This window comes from Microtus oregoni, unplaced genomic scaffold (assembly GCF_018167655.1).
Source record: "Microtus oregoni isolate MIOR12 unplaced genomic scaffold, Mior012 000025F_ref0000491, whole genome shotgun sequence".
NCBI classification, from domain to species: domain Eukaryota; kingdom Metazoa; phylum Chordata; class Mammalia; order Rodentia; family Cricetidae; genus Microtus; species Microtus oregoni.
Genome location: NW_024543084.1, coordinates 17437725 through 17457127, shown reverse-complemented (window position 1 = coordinate 17457127; position 19403 = coordinate 17437725). Strand labels below are relative to the sequence as shown.

The 19403-nt window shown below is 46.0% G+C and overlaps 1 protein-coding gene across 2 annotated transcripts; it reads left to right on the top strand.

The window, feature by feature from the left end:
• The first annotated feature begins 439 nt into the window (after positions 1–439).
• Zbtb43 (zinc finger and BTB domain containing 43) lies at positions 440–19021 on the top strand. Of its 2 annotated transcripts, XM_041674711.1 has the most exons (4): positions 440–566; positions 5814–5874; positions 8485–8573; positions 16042–19021. In XM_041674711.1, the coding sequence occupies exons 3-4, from the start codon at positions 8489–8491 to the stop codon at positions 17466–17468; spliced, it is 1512 nt and encodes a 503-aa protein (XP_041530645.1). In that variant the 5' UTR covers positions 440–566; positions 5814–5874; positions 8485–8488; the 3' UTR covers positions 17469–19021. The 2 variants fall into 2 exon arrangements, with proteins under 2 accessions (XP_041530645.1, XP_041530646.1); XM_041674712.1 differs by lacking the exon at positions 8485–8573.
• Positions 19022–19403: the final 382 nt, after the last annotated feature.

Sequence of the window (19403 nt, the reverse complement as noted above, 5' to 3'; positions counted from 1 at the left end):
GCGGTGCAGGAAAGAGTGAAGTTGAGGCCAACTCGAGCTACAGAATGAGTTCAAAGCCAGCCTGAATGGGGGGGGGGGGGGGGGGGGTGAGCGCTCACTTGCCATAGTGTGCCTGTGAAGGTTAGCGGACGACAAGCGAGAGTCAGTTCTTTCACGATGTGTGTTCCAAAGACAGAACCCAGGCCATTAGGCCTGGCAGCAAGCGCCTTTACCCGCTAATGGCTCGCAGTTCCAAAGAGTTTCGAACTCGAAATTAGCTAACTATTCTAGACCTGTCACTGCGTCCCTAAACGAGACCTGGGCTAGATTCTATTGCGCAGGCGTCGGCCGCCTTGCTCACCTGAAGACCCGCCTCGAAGGGGCTCCTAGAGCATGCGCACACCACAGCGTCGCTGCCGCGCCTCCGGAAGCACTGGCAGTTTCGGGGGCGGGACCGGGAAGCGTTTCCGGGGGGCGGGAGGCTCCGGCGGAAACTGTCCCCGCGGTGGCGGCGGAGACTAAGGCCTTGGTGCGGTCGGTTTGGACGCTCCAGTAGGCTGGAGCTGCGAGCGCGGAGCCGTCGGCAGGTACGGCGGGGTGGGAAGACTGGCGGCCGCGCGGGAGGTCACGGTCGGGGTCACGAGCGTCGGGGACGCCGGTGTTCACCGCGGGCTCTCCCCGACGGCCGCGACGCGGGACGACGCGAGCCACTTCGCAGCCCCGGGAGTCCCGAGGCCTCCGGGGCCACCCGGACGACTTCCTGTCCAAGGTCACCCCGCGGCAGGTGCACGAGCGCTTGGAGGACCGCGACCTCAGGGTCGAGCCGCCCACGCGCGCGCGAGCCGACACCGTCGGGGAGAACCTCGCCGCTCTGGGTTTCGTTCCTTTGTCACTCCGTTGTCACCTGTTTTTGTCCCCAACCTGGCTTCTTGTCAGCTGGACTTTCTCTCCACTTCGAACGTCTAGAGCTGACAGTCTCCGGACCTTGTCGCTTTCTCTGTCTTCACCTCTGTTTCTTGACACTGCTTCTGCCCCTCAGACCGTTCTCTGGGTCAGGGCCCGGATGTCACGCTGGCTCCTTGACCATTTGTGTGTGTTTTTTTTTTTCTCTCTGCCAATGTCGTGTTCTTGTTTCTTTCCCTCCCAACTGGGTTTGTTTAGGCAGGGCGGGCCCTGCCTGGACCTCTGAGCCATGGAAGGTGACTCATGACCCCGTGAAACTCGCCCGCCCGGGCGCTGCTCAGTGGCCCGACCACAGTCTGGCCTCAGTTCTGACAGGTGTCACCCAGAGCTTCTGGCCCTCAGACTGGCCCATTTCAGGGTTTAGGCAGCTAGTGGATCCTGAACTTCTCTTCCATGTGTTCTCTACAGCTCTCCGCTGTTATTTGCTCTTTCCAGGAACCCCAGATGGCTGTCACGAACTGCCGCTCTTTAACCAGGTCAGCGTTATCTGTACTCAGGAAGGACCAGGTTGACATCTGCCTTTGAAACTCTTAGCACGGTAGCGGAATTTCTAGGGGCATCTTAGGGAAGAATTTAGAACCTAAGAGGGGTTCATTCCCTGCTTGTTTCCAAAGGATCGTCGGAGAGAAGTAAGCGAAACGTGAGGACAAATACAGTTTAAAACTTTTGCAGTGGACTGTCTGGAACAGACAGGACATGAAACAATTGATCAAGTACTAGAGTCAGGTAGCGTGTTGTTCAATGTGCACAAAGTGTCAGGAGATAGCAAGAACGTTCTAGAAATGGATTGTATAGAACTGTGTGAATGATGTAGTGTCAGCATAACTTGGCAAAGCAGTTCCAGGGGTAAGTTTTGCGCTGTGCTTATGCTACATCCACACAGCAAAAGGTACTCTGAAGACCTCTGAAGCTGCTGTACGCACTTCCACAGTGCAGTATAGAAGCTTGGTTTGGAACTTTTAGTTGAATCCCTTGTATTGATGTAAACTCTTAACAGCAGCAGGTTCAGCTAAAGGCTTAGAAAAGGAGTCTGGAACCTTAAATTGTTTTAAATCTGCTGGCCCAGTTTTACCTATCTCCCCTCCTTTCCCCCTTGGAATAAATGCAGAAATTTACCCTAAAGGCAACTTGAGAAACACGCCTCTGACTTGCTGAGAACTTGTGAGGCTGAAAGAATACTCCTTTATTAGAGTAGAAAATGGTCTGTTAGCCGGGCGGCCGTGGCGCACACCTTTAATCCCAGCACTGGGGAGACAGAGGCAGGTGGATCACTGTGAATTTGAGGCCAGCCTGGTCTATAAGAGCTAGATCCAGGACAGGCTCCAAAGCCACAGAGAAACCCTGTCTCGAAAAAAAAAGAAAGAAAATGGTCTGTTATTTCTTCATAGGCTATCCTTTGTTTTTGTTTTTTATGTTTTATAAAAATCTTGCCTGCCTTTAAATTCATTTTCAAATTTTTGTTTTGGGGAATTTTGTTGTTTTGGTTTTTTGTTTGTTTTTTATGTTTTTGGTTTTTTGAGACTAGGTTTCTCTGTGTCCTGGCTGTCCTGGAACTCACTTTGTAAAATTGATTGTCCTCAAACTCACAGAGATCCTCCTACCTCTGCCTCTGCCTCTGCCTCCCGAGTGCTGGGATTACAGATGTGCACCACCACCTCCTGGCTTTGACTTTTAAGTTTTTGAGGTTTAAAGAACAAAATCTATGCACACTCTAATGCTCTTATTAAAGGAAAAACATAAGCAAATACATATTGATTAAAGTACCCAGTAAACAACCCTGCAGTGGTGGCGCACGCCTTTAATCCCAGCACTCGGGAAGCAGAGTCAGGCAGATCTCTGTGAGTTCGAGGCCAGCCTGGTCTACAAAAGCTAGTTCCAGGACAGGCACCAAAGTTACAGAGAAACCCTGTCTTCAAAACAAAACAAAAAAAATATTCAGTAAACTTGTAACAACAATGGGCAGTGGTGGCGCATGCTTTTAATTCAAGCACTCTGGAGGCAGAGACAGCCTCTGTTTGAGGATCTCTCTGTTTGAGGTCAGCCTGTCTACGTATAGAGGGAGTTCCAGGGCTGCAGAGAAACCCTGTCTTGACAAACAACTAAAACCTTGTTAACAACATTCTGTGTCCCACTCATCTGAGTACTGTCTACCTCAGAATTGCATCCATGGTTCTTCCACACGGAGTAATCGTTTGTGTCGTCAGAAACGTTAATCTTCCCAAGAGTGCTTTAGCCATTACTTCAGTAACCATGGGTGTTAACTGCAATGTATGAGCTGGGTGGTGGTGGTGCATGTCTTTATCCTAGCTCTTGGGAAGCAGAGGCTTGTGGGTCTCTATGAGTTTGAGGACAGCCAGGACTACATATCTCAAAATGAAAAACCCTGCAACATATATACTATCTGTTGTAGCCGAGAGAAGCTTGGAACTCCCAGTGTGATGACCTTCAGCTCCTGGTCCTCCTGCTTCCATCACCCAAGAGTTAGATTTCCTGCGTGCCAGGCTGCCATACCCAGCTGACAGTCTAAATGTAAAGAAATGGATGCTTCTGTTGGGCTGCTTATCTGATCCAATTAGCTCAGCAAAACCCTCAGAATGGATCTCAAGATCTTACTGACTTAGACAACAAGCTGCCTCAGTTTTCTTTCCTAGCAGAACTTCCTCCCAGAGGTGTAACACGTGTCACTAACAATAAACTGAGGAAAGTAATTGTCCTTTGACTCAGCTGCTTTAAAGGCAGTAGAACCTGATCCAACCCAGGGGACCACTCTGACCCAGTATTGGGGTTTGCTAGGAAAAGGGCAACAAACAGGTGGGGCTGTGGGAAAAACAGAATAATTCCTCAGTAGAAAATGGAGTAAGATGGAGAGAAAGCAGTAACAAGGAGAGAGGTCCCAGCAGGCAACCCATTTCAGAGGACCCTTCTCTGAGATCACCACACCATTATGAATGGTTTGAAGATCAAGGGGGACAATGAGGCAGACTTCTTTGGGGGTAAGGAATGTTCTAGAAAAATGAGTAACACCATGGATAACGGCCATCAGTATGGCAGGGTCTGATGAGAGAGAGCTTGGGCCTCTGTGGCAGAATGGGGGTCCCATAGGTGTTTTAGAGGAGTGGGGGAGGGCAGTAGATGTTCTCTTTGGCTCTGCAGTGGGTGATTGCTGCTAGTAGCAGATGAGTAGTCAGATATAACTAAGACTCTTGGGTGATCATAAACTTCTTTCCTGCTGGCCATTCCTGAGGATGACCAGACAGGAAGGCAAGAATCTTTAGAAACACATTGATTGAGTTCAGGAGGGAAAATTATAATTGTTACAGGAATGAATTGTCACAGTTCAGCCAAGGTGGAGCTGTACAAAATGTCCCTGGCCCTGCCTAACATTGACAACCTGGCTTGGCTTTGATAAATTTGACACCTGGATTTCCCCAGCAGCCATGTGACGGAAGGAGAGGACGGACTCCTGCAAGTTGTCTTCTGACCTCCGTGTGTGCTGTGTGCCTTTGTACAACACAGGAAAACAAGTTAAAATGTAATAAAATTTTATTTTAAGATGCCACAGGAACAGAAGCCAAGGTCTTCCATAGGACCCAGCCACAACAAGCTCAAGAGAGGTCTGGGTCTCAGTAGTTTACCCTGAGGCAATAACTGGTTCCAAGAAAGACCACAAACTGAGACTACCCAGGTACCACTCAGGAACAGACCATCCAAAGGAAATTCTTGATGTTCCAGCCATTGGTTGTAGACAGGATCATCTGCCAGCACACACCCATCACTTTTCACTAGGACACCCCTAGACAAATGTCAGCCAATCAGGGGTCCTGAACCTTAGAAATCCCTCACTGCTACTACAAAAACCCAACTCTGAGCTCAGGGCTCTCCGATCATTCCAATACATATGATCAGAGAGCCCAAGTTTGAAAACTTGTGTAAGAATAAAGGGTCAGGCCGAGAGGTGGTGGTGCACAACATACCTTTAATCCCAGCACTCGGGAGGCAGAGGCAGGCAGATCTTTGTGAGTTCGAGTGGAGCTACAAGAGCTAGTTCCAGGACAGGCTCCAAAGCTACAGAGAAACCCTGTCTCGAAAAACCAAAGAAGAAAAAAATAAAAATAAAGGGTCTTTGCTTTTACATACAGGACTCAGTCTCTTAGTTGCTTTTGGGGGGGATTCTGTGATCTGGGCATAACACTTCTAGAATGAAAGTTCATAACTAAAACTTTTGTTGGGAAGGAGTCTTGCTGTGTAGCTCAGACTGGCCCTTAACTCCCTCTGAAGCCTGTGTTGAGCCCTTCAGTTCTGGGATTACAAGTGGGCTAGATAGCAGCAGTCTTGTTGTGTTGTGTTGTGTTACGTTTGTGTTTTGAGATAGGATTTCTCTGTGTAATAGCCCTGGCTGTCTTGGAACTCACTCTAGACCAGGCTGGCCTCGAACTCACAGAGATCCGCCTGCCTCTGAATGCTGGAGTTAAAGGTGTACGGCACCACCGCCCAGCTGCAGTGCTAACGAGCTTCTCTGTCTGCTCCTCACACACGCTGTTCATCAGGGAAGCACATGTACACAGACTGGCACAGGCATCCTAAATTATTTTTCTGCTTTTATAAGATTATTCTTATTTGCATGTGTGTGTTCAAGTGTCACGTGTATCAGGTACCTGCGGAGGCCAGGAGAGATAATTGCATCCACCTGAAGCTGGAGGTACAGGCAGTTGTGAGTGGGTGCCAGGAACTGAACTCAGATCCTCTGAAAGAACAGCAGGAACTCTTAACCCAGCATTTTAAATTTTGAATATGGTTTTTCCTTTCAGAAATCAGTGTGATTTAATTTAAAACAAAATTGAGAAATGCATTTTCTTTTTCTGTTCATTCAGATTGCTCTTTAATGGCCATGTCATAAGGAACAGTATCACCAGGAAGACAGCGTTGCACTGGGTAAGCTATAAATGTACTAATAATGTAATTTTGAAAAAACTGTTTACTGTAAAATTTCCTGTCAGCAAAAACAATGTAGTTTGTCAAGTTTTGTTTCTTGTTTTATTTAAGGTTTTATTTATTATATATGTGGATGGATGGTTTGCCCTCATGTGTGTCTTAGAGAAGCCAGAAGAGGGCATCGGATCCCCTTTGGACTGGAGATGGTTGAGAGTTGCCATATTGGTGCTGGGAGTCAAATCTGGGTCCTCTGCTCTCCAACCCCTTGTCAAGGTTATTAATGGGCTAGGTCAGATGATTCCTCTGAAGAAGAAATACTGCACATTTTAAGGCTAGTCACTGTAGTACTTCCCAATAATAATTTAATTTCAGAGAGGAATTTCTGCCACATGATCATTTTCTTGGAAAAGTATTAGAGTTGAAGTTAAACTTCTGAGGCCGGCCACTTGCTGAGCTGTATGGCCTGAGGAGGTCTTGTCCTGTGAGCTTGGGAGCTTCTCTTTACTCTCTGAACTGAGGAAGCTGTGCAGAGCTCTGCAGGGTTCAGTACAGGCTGCATTTTGTGGGTGCAAAGCATTTGACTAACAAGAGTTTTGGTAGACATGGGGTGTTGGTAGTTTTCTACATCTGTGCCAGATTTTAAATTTCCTAAAGCAGCATTTACTGTTCTTACATGTGCCTTCTGCCGAGAGCATGGAAGTCACCATATGCTCTGATTAAAGACTTCACTGGAGGCTTCAGGACAGGGGCTGGTCGGTCTGCCTCCCTGTTTTGTCGCTGTCTATGCTTTGATGGTGTTTAGTTCCTGCTAAAATGGTGTTTAAGATTTCATGTACAATTTTCTCAGCTGAAGATTAAACAGTGGCCACTGCTCAGCTCTTCAGCATGGGAGGGATGTTAGAGGCATTCTATTTCAGGGAGTCTTCAATAGAAGGCTCTTGGCTTTCTGCTTTATTTTGATTTTATTTTTAATTTTCATCACTGTTTTATTTACTTTGTATGTGTGTGGGCCTATACCTGCAACATGTGGAGGTCAGAGGACAACTTGGAAAAGCCAGTTCTCTCCGTCCACCATGTGGATCTTAGGAATTGAACTCAGGTTTTAGGCTTGGCAGTAGGCCCCATTACCCACTGAGCCCTATCACCAGCCCTTATCTTCTCCTTTAAAAAGCCTTTAAACAGGTGAGCGATAATGGCAGGGGCCTTTAAAGCCAGCAGCCCAGAGGCAGGTGGATCTCTGAGTTCCAGGCCAGCCTAATCTACAGAGTGAGTTCCTCTGTAGCTAGGGCTACTTAGAGAAACCCTGTCTGAAAAAAAAAACAAAACAAAAAGAGCCATATAGCTTCAATGAATGGAGGGAATGGGCTGGGATTGGTGTAATTGTTTTAGAAGACCATTGCTATTGGAGTTTTAAAATTCTGTGCAAGGTGACTTAAAATTCCTGGTTTAAGTCTAAGGTTGACAAATGCTCTGAAGTTTATTAATGAATTGCTCATAATCTAAATTATGGATTACTTAATTTAGCTACTGTGGTGGCACATGCCTATAATCCCATCATTCAAGAGGCAGGAGAGTTGCCCCAAGTTTAAAGCTAGGCTAAGGTAATGTACTGAGGCTTGTTTCAAAAGAAGGATTATTTAGGTTATTTGTGAAACATGCTCGTGTTTACCCTCTTTCCTGACCTGCTGCCCCCGCCTCTCAGACTCGCATTGGCCTGAACATGTGCTTTGGGCTTAAATCTCTCACTCCTTAGACAGCCTTGGGCAAACAAGTGTGTCCCCTTGGTCTTGTCACAGTAACTTTCAAGTGTTGTAAGCACAGCGAATGAGGTAGAGAACATGAAGTGCTGTGTGCAGTCCCCGTGTCTCTGGAGTCACGGAGTCACCCTTCACAGATGGGAAATGTTTAGGAAGGGCCGGAAAGATGGCTCAGGGATTAAGAACACGTACTTCTCTTGCAGAGAAGAGTTCAGTCCCCCAGCACCCACATTGCATAGCTCCCAGCTGCCTGTTAATCCGGCTCCTGGAATCAAGTGCCAGTTTCTGGCCTACAGAACACCTGTACTCACATGCATAAGCCCACGAAAGACACACACACATAGTTAAAAATACAGTAAAGTGCCTGTCGGTGGTGGCTCACGCCTTTAATCCCAGGACTCAGGAGGCAGAGGCAGGTGAATCTCTTGAGTTCGAGAACAGCCAGGGTTACACAGAGAAACCCTGTCTCTAAAAACAAAATTAGGGTAAATCTTTTTAAAAAGATGGCAACTGTATTGCTCAAGTGGAGATATTCTTGCCCTCCCCTAAGCAGTGCGGTCTGACACTGTTCACCAGCATGTCAGGGGTTATGAGTGGTCTTAAGATCTTAAAATATTTTTGAAGACTTGAGTAGGTGGTATTGTAAATACTCAGTTTTCTTCAGATGACTTGAGCATCCCCAGAGTTTTGAAGTTGGAGGGATAGTCTAAGAACCAATCCCCACAGATACTGTGAGACAGTTGTGTTTGTATACATCCTTATATATGTATTTGTTTATATGTTCATAATCAGCTGCTGTTCTATTAATGATGACATTTTCCTGGTTACCCAGTGTTGCATTAACTTTTCCTAGGGAGATGCGAGCAAACGAGTATTCATCCCAGATAGGGCACCAAGGACAGAACAGAGTACGATTCCACCAAAGTCCAACTTGGCGAACCAGTGAGTTTATTGGGCTTGCTCACAGAGCGTGGGTGAGGGGTACTTAGAGGACCACGGGCAGGTTCCACCCCACCATGGAAGCTGCATTATGGAGTCCCCTATCAGTTGACCTCTGACCTCATTTAGTTCACTTGGAGAGTTGGGGGCATGAGGAGATTGATGGTCTTAGACCCTCCCCCAGTCATGTACTCGAGAAAATCAACAGCTCCTTTATAGTCCTGTTTGTCATTGTTCTTTTGTTTATTGGTAGCCATAGCTATGTGGCCAAGGTATTTCTTGCTCCAAAATGGGATTATGTTCTGCCTGGAGGTAAAACCCACAGACATTCACAGTTTGCATTGGCAATTGGGCATGGTGGCCTGCATCTGTGATATCAGCCCTCGGGATACTGAGGTGGGAGAACGGAGACTGAGGCTTCCTAGGCTACGTAGCTAGACCCATCTCAAAAAAAAAAAAAATAGACATCGGTACCTCGTTTTACCTTGTATTACTCTGTAAAATGAAATGAAAACAATTCATGGGCTGGAAATGAAGCCCTGAAGATGCTTGGCTATCATGTGTGAAGCCCTGGACTTAGCTCCTAGTATCTTAAATTCAGTAAAGATTAAGATGTCCATTTTAGTATTTTCACGTATTTGCCTATAACCTTCACAGCTGAATTGTAGAATTTCTGACCACCTTAAAAAACGCCCATTTTTCTTTGTTTTTAAGATTTGTTTTGTTTTGTTGTTGTTTGTTTTTTGTTTTGTTTGTTTGTTTTGTTTTTGAGACAGGGTTTCTCTGTATAGCTCTGTTAGTCCTGGAATTTGTTTATAGACAGGGCTGTCCTCAAACTCACAGAGATTCACCTGCCTCTGTTGGAATTAAGGGTGTGTGCCACCATACCCAACAAAATCCCCAGTCGTTAAAGTGGCTGAGACCATGCCGGTGGCTCAGCTCTTCCTGCCTGGGTAGGCAGCGGGGATCAGGTCTACTAGAAAGTGGCGGTTTTGAAATACCAGTTTCTGGGCTGTGCCGCCATCGCGATCTCTGTCTGGCTCTTGACATGAGACAGAAACTCTGGGTTTTTCTCTTAACAACAGGCTTGGAATTAGAGAGGGACTGAGCCAGAGTCCAACTCCAAAACCAGCTCTATATATTTATGAATATAAATAAACAAAAAATATTTGTAAACATTATTACTTACGGAACCTATTCGATTTTCTTGGTGATCCATATTGGGTAGTAATTTTTTCCATCTGTCAGTATTCAAATATCCAGGGTCCCCTTGAATTTTTGAAAATGAGTGTTGTCCTGCAGGGATAAGAACAGAACCCTGCCCCCATTCTAACCTTCCTCTATCTCTAGTTTCTGACAGTCACTAATCTGCTTGCTAAATTTGCTTTGAATGTGTCATTTTGAAATGGAATGATGAAAATGTGGACTTTGTGTCTAGCTCCTTCCTTTCTCTTTCCATATCCTGCCTCCCTCCCACTAATTTCTTCCTCCTCCTCTCTCTTGTTCAAGCGGCGCACTGCACTGCACCGGGAGCCAGCCACTTCCCAGCCCTAGCTCCTTGTCCTTGACTCCAGGGCCCTCCCATGTTGACACCTTGTTCTTTCTTATTGCCAGGTGGCTGTGCTGTATTTTATGTAGTCATTGCTTGATACACACTTTTATTCTTTAATAATACTGCTATAGACAGTCATGCATGAACTTTGATATGAACATCATGTGTTCGCTTCTGCTGGGCTCAAAAGTAGAATTGTTGGATTACATCTGTTTAACTGTTTGAGAAACTCCCAACCCCCTTTATGCACCTTTTTAACCATTTCATGCCAACCAGCAAGTGTGTATAATGGTTCTACTCTGCATAGGATACTACTGACAGTTGTTCATGTCTTATTTTTCATGCCATCTTAGTGGGTGACAAAAGGGTCCCTTGTAGTTTTGTTCTAGGGATGAGGGAAAGTGTACTGGGCATGAAACCAGGGACCGTGAAGGTGGCAGACAGGTGCATTCCAGCACATAGTGGCTCTGCTAGTGCTGAACATTGTCCATGAGAGTCTTGCTCTTTGGAGAAATGCCTTTCAGACTCCTTGCCCATTCTTTTCTATCGGGTTGTTTAATACTGAATGTAGGCTTTGTGCGTACTCGGTTCAGCTTATTCATAATACCATACAAATGCAGTCTTCCCTTCTGTGCGTGCTTTCTTCATTTTATTGATGGCACCACTTAAGGCTCACAGCACTGTAGCTTCCTGCCCACCAAGTCTTTAAATCCTATCGTTGTCTCCCTCTATTTTCCAGACACACCTTTCTCTCTCTCATGACATGGTTTCTCTGTGTAGCTTTTTGGAGCCTCTCCTGCCACTCGCTTTGTAGACCAGGCTAGCTTCAAACTCAGAGATCTGCCTGCCTCTGTGTGTGCCAACACCACCCAGCCAGCCATACTATTTTTATTACTTAAGTGTGGACTGTATTAAGCCTTGCAGTTAGCCCTAACTTCAGACTTCTCCAGGTCACACTCCAATCAGGAAGGGAAATCAGGGCAGGAACTCAAGGCAGGAACCATGGAAAACTACTTACTGTATATGCTCTGCTAATTGCTTATACAACCCAAGGCTTCCTGCCTAGAGATGGTGCCACCCACAGTAGTCTGGGCCCTCCCACAACAATTAATAATCAAGGCACTTCCCCACACACATGGCCACAGGCCAATCTGATTCAGGTATTTCCTGTTAAGGCTTTCCTCTCAGAGGGCTCTAGGCCGTCTAGACAGTTAAGGCAGACTAGGACACTCAGCCTTGCTGGGAGGATGAGGCATTGTTAGTTCTCTAGAGTCTGGTGCTGTCAGGACTGTCTGGAGCAGGAAGTGCAGGTGCTGGTCAGGGCAGCATCTCTTCTCCCAGGTTCCATCTCCAGTAGCTCTAATTTCTGGCTCACAGCTCATACCATTCTCTAGGATTTGGAGTTTATTTCATTTTTCATATCTCTTGGATTATTTCCATAAAAACGTTGTATGTGAGAAGAATGAGAGCCCTATCTCCATGTCTGGTGGCTCCAAACTTAATAGTGCTAAGACCTTGTGACCATATGCTACCCCATTGTGGGTTCTTCTTGTGGGAGTTTCAGGCTTTGCTTGAATGACATGCTGGGCATGTTTGTTCCCCCTCATAGATTATAAACCCCATAAGAATGGTAATGTTAGCTGGGTGGTGGCGGCACATGCCTTTAATCCCAGTACTCAGGAGATTGAGGCAGGAGGATATCTGAATTCGATTCCAGCCTGGTCTACAGAGTGCGTGCCAGGACAGGCTCCAAAGCTACAGAGAAACCCTGTGTTGAGTAGGGGGTGCACACCTTTAAGGTAGGCAGATATCTGTAAGTTTCAAGGCCAGCCAGGGCTACATAGAGAAACGCTTTCTCAGAAAAAAAAATAGTAATGATTCTTGATGGTCTTTGATAGTCCCCATATTTTGCATTCAGGGTGTTTTATTGGCTTTTAAGGAATCTTGGAACTGATTTTTTTTTTTTTTTTAGCCAATTGAAACAGCTGCTATAGTCTAAACCAGCCTCAGCCACATCTACCCTGACTAAGAGACAAGGACAGTTACCACCTTGACACAGCTAAACAAGCATGGCATGTTTTCTAGTTATTTTTTCCCTTTGTGGTGAGATATGTTATCTTCAGTTAACTGTTGATTATTTAAGGCAGTCTCACTATGTAACCCAAGTGGGCGTCAGGCTCACAATCATCCTTCCTAGGTTTCCATGCTGGACTTACAGGTGTGTACTCCTTTGTCTGTGCCCAGCTTTTTATTGGCTGTGATTTCAGAGGCATGAGTACAGGCAGTGTTTGGCAACCAACACTGCTGCCGTTTATCGGGAGTCCGGGTTCCCTTTTGCAGATTTTCAGTCTCCTTGATGAAGGAATTTTAAGATAATCCAGGAAGCTTGAAGAACATTTTAATAGACAGAGGAAGAACAGGATAGGCAGACTGAATCTTGGAGCATGCTGGGGGCGGAGGGACGAATAAGAGAGATGAAGATGGCAGACAGGTTCAGCAATGGAGAACAGCAAGTACTTGTGTGAAGTGGGGTGTCTTTAAAGTAAGGATAAGAAAGCTCCGGATTGGGGCAAGCATGCTTTGGATTTGAGTCAATAGTAGTAAGAGATAGGAAGGTAGAAAACTAGGTAGACTGTTTGAAATTCTCCAAGCTATGGTTGCATTGGGGGAGGAGCTTCTGGCCTATATATTATTGCTCCTCTCCATCTCCTTAAAGTGTATCAATCAGCTTTCCTGAGGGGTGATCTGGCAAGCCCAGTTGGATTAAGGAAAGGACAGTACTGTGTAATGTTTAGAATGGCTTGTATCCACTGGTGGGAACTGGGTCCCCCCCCCCCCCCCCCCCCCGCTTTTCTGTTCTATTCTTGAAACAGGGTTTCTCTGTGTAATCTGCCTCAGCCTCCCAAATGCTGAGATTAAAGGCTGTACCAACGCACCCACCCAACATGTTCTTTTTTTTTTTTTTTTTTTTGGATCAAGAGGTAGTAACTTTTTCTTAATAGCCCTCAACCAAGCCCTGATAACCCCACCTTCCTCCCTTTTATATGGCATTTTCATCCTTAAGAAGCATCTGTGATGCTTCCCTGTCTCAAAGTCCGTGTGTTACCAGGGAAATGGGAGATGGGGGTCCAGACCTGATATTAAGGGAAGTCTGTCTTCAAGCATCAATTTCTTATTCACAGCACAGCTGCTATAATATTCCGCTCCTGGTTTCTAGTTTAACACAGTCCTCCTGCTTTCTGGAAGAAATACCCAGAGCCTCTCCACCCAGATACCCCCAGCTCAGACTGCGCTCTTGGAATTTACATAGGCACCTGTCAGCCATGCAAATGCATGGTCTGTATTTCCTTTACAAACTAGAACACCTGCCTGGAAGTAGTGAAGCCCCCTTTAAACCTAGCCCTCAGGAGACAGAGGCAGCTGGATCTCTGAGTTTGAGGCCAGCCTGGTCTACAGAGCCAGTTCCTGGGGCTGCACAGAGAAACCCTGTCTCAGAAAAATAACAAAACTTAGAACACATCTAAACAGTTTGTTTTATGTTCATTTTTATTTTAAGCTACTATGAAATGTTTTAGGATGTATAAAACCATAAGTTAATGTCTTGTCCAAAAAGCACTGTCTTATCTAAAGATTATTAATGACTGGTCCAGCATTCTGATCTCCTTGGAGCAGACAGGGTGATATGAGAAGCCTATGGGAAAAAACTATAGGCTTTGGATTTAACATTGACCTGGATTCATCTCTCCACTTAGTTAAAACAAGCTTTTAACTTTGGGAAAGTTGCTTAAAATAACTGAACTTAAGAACATCAAGCCCTTGTTCCTCTTTTTGGGTCTGGCTTACCTCACTCAGGATAGTGTTTTCTATTTCCATCCATTTGCATGCAAAATTCAAGAAGTCCTTGTTTTTTATTGCTGAGTAGTACTCTAATATGTATATATTCCATACTTTCTTCATCCATTCTTCCATTGAAGGGCATCTAGGTTGTTTCCAGGTTCTGGCTATCACAAACAGCTGGCCTGGGTCTGGAAAAGCCTGGGATAAAATTGGACTCTCTGAACATAACGGACAATGAGGACTACTGAGAACTCAAGAACAATGGCAATGGGTTTCTGATCCTACTGCACGCACTGGCTTTGTGGGAGCCTAGGCAGTTTGGATGCTCAACTTACTAGACCTGGATGGAGGTGGGGGTTCCTTGGACTTCCCACAGGACAGGGAACCCTGATTGCTTTTCGGGCTGGGGGGGGGGGGGGACTTAATTGGGGGAGGGGGAGGGAAATGGGAGGTGGTGGCGGGGAAGAGACAGAAGTCTTTAATAAATAAATAAATTAAAAATAAAATAAAAATAAATAAATAAATAAATAAAATAAAAAATAATAAAAAATAAAAAAAAAGAACATCAAGCCCTGCATTTGCCAAATAGTTTTAAGTAGCGGACTGACCTGGAGCTCAGTGACAGCCCACTCACCTAGCACAAAATCAGCCCTGGGAGAAGAGGAAGAAAGGAGGAAGATCCAGGTGTGGTGGTGCACACCTTTAGTTCCAGCAATCAAGAGGTAGAAGCAGGCAGTTTGAAAGCAGCCTGGTTTACACAGTTGGGGGAGGAGGCTGGACACCAAAGCAAAACTGCATGGGAACCGCATTTGACATAGAGTAATATATTTTTGTTTTGTTTTTAGACAGGGTTTCTTTGTGTAACAGTTCTGGCTGTCCTGGAACTAGTTCTGAGATCAGGCTACCCTTGAACTCACAGAGATCCTCCTGCCTCTGCTCCAAGTGCTGAGATGAAAGACATGCGCCACACCCAGCTCCACATTAAGAACACCTCAGTTTCTTCACTTGTCATCTCTCCTGTCACTCTAGAATGACTTTTGAGGACTCATAGGATGATACAGGGTTTTAAGGAAGATGTTTAAGAACTATTTTAAGAGATGGTTCAATTGGTAAACTGTCCAGCAGACATGCGGACCCCAAGAATGACCTGTATTCAGCCTGTAGTGTTTCCTAGTGCTAAAAGACCAGTCATAGAATTTCCCCGATTCTGTCTCCAGTACCATCTCCCTCAGTTCTTCCCTGAACTCCAAACCAGTTGTCTCTTTGTGTCTGTGTGTACACACGTGTGTGTGCTTGTGTGTAGAAACGCCTTAGTTGAGACAGGTCCTCTCACTGAACCTGGGGCTGATTGGCTAGACTGACTGGCCCCAGAGCTGAGGAGGGTTATCCTCCTGACCTCACCCTGCTGTGTTAGGGGTTACAGTCATCAGCTGCTAGGCTCATCTTTTTTCTTGGGTCCCAGGGAGCCAAACACTTACCTTCATGCTCATGGGTCTGTGACTGTTCATCCCTGTCTGGAGAACCTTTGCATAGGCATTTCCGTCTTCCCACAGTTCAGTTCTTCACTCTTCTTTTCCTTTGGAGTGTGCATGAAGATGGAACCCAGAGACATACATGCTAAGCAAGCATTCTGTCTCCTCTCTCCCCGCAGCTGCACCCCAACCCCCACCCATAGTCTTGTTGTTCCTCCTTGGCCCTTCCCACAGTCCTGTTGTCGTCCCCCCTCCCTATAAATGAAAGTCAAGGATTACAAATGAGTTGTTTTGATAAGAATGTGTTTGTTTTTATTAGAAATACTTACTTTGTTTTGCTTAGGGGATTTATATGTTCACAGATGTATTCACTGTGAATTCTGCCTCCTCACCCACAGATGGAACAAAATGGCGAGCTGTAGAGATGGTAGCTGGTTCTTCCTTTTGGCACTCTTGAACCTACAGACCTATCTTGGGATTGACTCCTGTGGATGAGTGCCCAGAGGCTAGAGGACTTGATGGAATCTGGGACCTGTCTTAGTGTGCTGTGCGATGGCTAGATGGGCTTCTTTGGCGCTGGAGTTGGTGCTAACGTTTCTTTCTCTTGCAGCACTGAACAGAATTGGTGATGAAATGGAGCCTGGAACAAACTCTTTTCGAGTAGAGTTTCCAGATTTTTCCAGCACCATTCTTCAGAAACTAAACCAGCAGCGACAACAAGGACAGTTATGTGACGTCTCCATTGTAGTCCAAGGCCACATTTTCCGGGCACACAAAGCCGTTCTTGCTGCCAGTTCACCCTACTTTTGTGACCAAGTACTCCTAAAAAACAGTAGGAGAATTGTTTTGCCTGATGTGATGAACCCAAGAGTGTTTGAGAACATTCTCCTATCTAGCTACACAGGACGCCTTGTGATGCCTGCTCCAGAAATTGTTAGTTACTTAACAGCAGCCAGCTTCCTGCAGATGTGGCATGTGGTGGACAAGTGCACTGAGGTTCTGGAGGGAAACCCCACAGTTCTGTGTCAGAAACTAAATCATGGCAGTGACCACCAGTCTCCCAGTAGCAGTAACTACAATGGCCTGGTAGAGAGCTTTGAGCTGGGCTCTGCGGGGCATACTGACTTCCCCAAAGCACAGGAACTGAGGGATGGTGAGAATGAAGAGGAAAGCACCAAAGATGAGCTGTCATCTCAACTCACTGAGCAAGAGTACTTGCCCAGTAACTCGTCCACAGAGCATGACCGACTGAGCACCGAGATGGCAAGCCAGGATGGGGAGGAGGGGGCCAGCGACAGCGCTGAGTTCCACTACACCCGGCCTCTGTACAGCAAGCCCAGCATAATGGCTCACAAACGCTGGATCCACGTGAAGCCTGAACGCCTGGAACAGGCGTGTGAGGGCATGGATGTCCATGCAGCCTATGACGAGCACCAGGTCACCGAGTCCATCAACACCATGCAGACAGAGCACTTGGTCCAGCCTTCAGGAGTGGAGGAAGACTTCCAGGTTGTGGAGAAGAAAGTGGAAGCAGAGTTTGATGAGCAAGCAGAGGAGAGCAACTATGACGAACAGGTGGACTTCTATGGCTCCTCCATGGAAGAGTTTTCTGGAGAAAGGTTGGATGGGAACCTAATTGGGCATAGACAGGAGGCTGCCCTCGCAGCCGGCTACAGTGAGAATATTGAAATGGTGACGGGGATAAAAGAAGAGGCGTCCCACTTAGGATTCTCAGCCACTGACAAGCTGTATCCTTGTCAGTGTGGGAAAAGTTTCACACACAAGAGTCAGCGAGATCGACACATGAGCATGCACCTCGGTCTTCGCCCTTATGGCTGTGGTGTCTGTGGTAAGAAATTCAAAATGAAGCACCATCTCGTGGGTCACATGAAAATTCATACAGGCATAAAACCCTATGAATGTAATATCTGTGCAAAGAGATTTATGTGGAGGGACAGTTTCCACAGGCATGTGACTTCTTGTACCAAGTCCTATGAAGCTGCAAAGGCTGAGCAGAATACAACTGAGGCTAACTAAAAATAGGGTCTGGCCCTTGAGTGGCATGCACAAAAATAAACTATGGTAATTAATGCAAATCTGGGCACAGATGATGCGTGCCACTTGCTATTATGAGAGAAGCTTAAAAAGAAAAAAAAGGAAGATATTTCTGAAAGACCAGCTCTAAGTAGGCCAATTAAAAAAATTTAATTCCTCAAATTTATATGTTCTGGTCCTGGCCTAGAATGGATGATGGGGATAAGTTCACCCAGTGCCCAGCTGGCAAGACAGCCTTTCCGGCTAGCAGTGACTGAGGCAGTGGACTTGGTGGCAGACTAACCCACCAGTGCACTCAGGTGGTAGCAGTTTTCTATCATGCCGTGCCCTGGGGTCCTGGTGGCTGCAGAGTTGTGAGGCTTTGCGTTGGTAGTGCATCACTGGATGCTACTCTCCTCGAGACTACAGCCTGACTCCTGGGCTGAGATGTGAACAGAGCTCTTTCATGTCTAGTTTCATGCTTTCTAAAGTTCTAGCTGAAACTATGGCAATGTTAGATAGACCTGAGTCCAAAACAGGTGACATGGCTCCTGTCATAGTGCTGCAGACTCTTGACAAAGCATGATTGTGTGTTTAGTTCTAATTGGGGTTGAACCATTGTGTCTCCTTTTAAGTCTATGGGTGACAGAGATAGGTGTTTCTAGTTGGTTTGTAACCCTAAGCTTCCTCATTTAATGGTAGCATCCAGACTAGACTTCCAGCCTGCAGTGACTCAACACAGTACTGGCAGTGTCCTGTGGGGCCCCCTGCCTTAGATCATGGTGCTTCCCAAGAAGGGTTAGCCAGGGATGCATGGCTAAGAGTTACCTGTGAGCGGGACACTCCCATGCTCAGAGTGAGAGAGAGTGTTGGCAGAGGCAGCAACTTATAAACAGAAGGCTATACTTGAGAAAAGTCTCAAAAATACACTGATCTGGGGGATGTGGTTCAGAGGGTACACTGAACAACACTGTCACTCAGCTCCTTATGAGACCAGGAATGTGAGTTCAAAGTGGGAAGGGGGTCCTACCTTGAGCAGTGCCATCTAACAGATGATGTTCTGTAGTCGGAGAGAAAACTGCACACATTCACAAGTCCCAGTAGCTTATACCTGCTCAGGGAAGAAAGGCCGCCCACCCTGCATGGCCTGATCTGCCTGGAGTTGGAAAGAAGTCTTGTGTTTAAGCATGTGATCGGCCTGAGGCTCTTACTGGGGTCTCTAGTGTGCTTTTCTTGACTGGGATAGCATTCTGACCAAAGGCAGCTCAGGGGAGAAAGGGTCTTTGTCAGCTTACACTACCGTGTCACAATCCATTCCTGACGGATTTTCAGCAGGAACTTGAATATTGACAGGCAAGACTATCAACCACAGATGTGCCCACAGGTTGCTCTGATTTGGGCAATCCCTCAACTGAGACCCCCTTCCCAGGTAACTCTAGGCCACGTTAAATTGTCAGAGCAAGCTAGACAACAGGGCAGGGTGTTGCTCCTATGCCATCTATTATTATTGCTAAGTAGAAACTTCTTTTTCTTAAAATAAAAATTATTTTTCTTGGCTTTGGGGTGAAATTTTGTTTTTAAAGTTTGTCTTTCTCTAATGTGACAGACATTTCTGGCAAGGGTTTCTGATCATAAGGCTTCTGACACCTTTGACCTTTGTTTGAAAAGGGGAAAGAAAATTGGGACTGCCAGTAAATGCTTATGATCAAGATTGTGAAACAGGGATCTATTTATGAACACTGTATCAATCTTGGTATACAAAAGCACTTTGTATTTAAAACTTTGTTATAAGTATAGGTGTAGTTTTTTTTTAACCTAGAAACTAGATAATTACCTCCTAGTGGTTTGGTACGTTCAGATGATCGCCCATCTCCCAGTGTGGAAATCTGCCAGTCAGCAGTGGTCCTCTGTGGCTCTAAGAAGTGCATGGAGGGGACT

Coding starts and splice junctions, on each gene's coding strand:
- Zbtb43 (XM_041674711.1), top strand. CDS start 8,489: ATGCGAGCAAACGAGTATTCATCCCAGATAGGGCACCAAGGACAGAAC. Junction 8,574..16,041: donor AAGTCCAACTTGGCGAACCA/GTGAGTTTATTG, acceptor TTTCTCTTGCAG/CACTGAACAGAATTGGTGAT.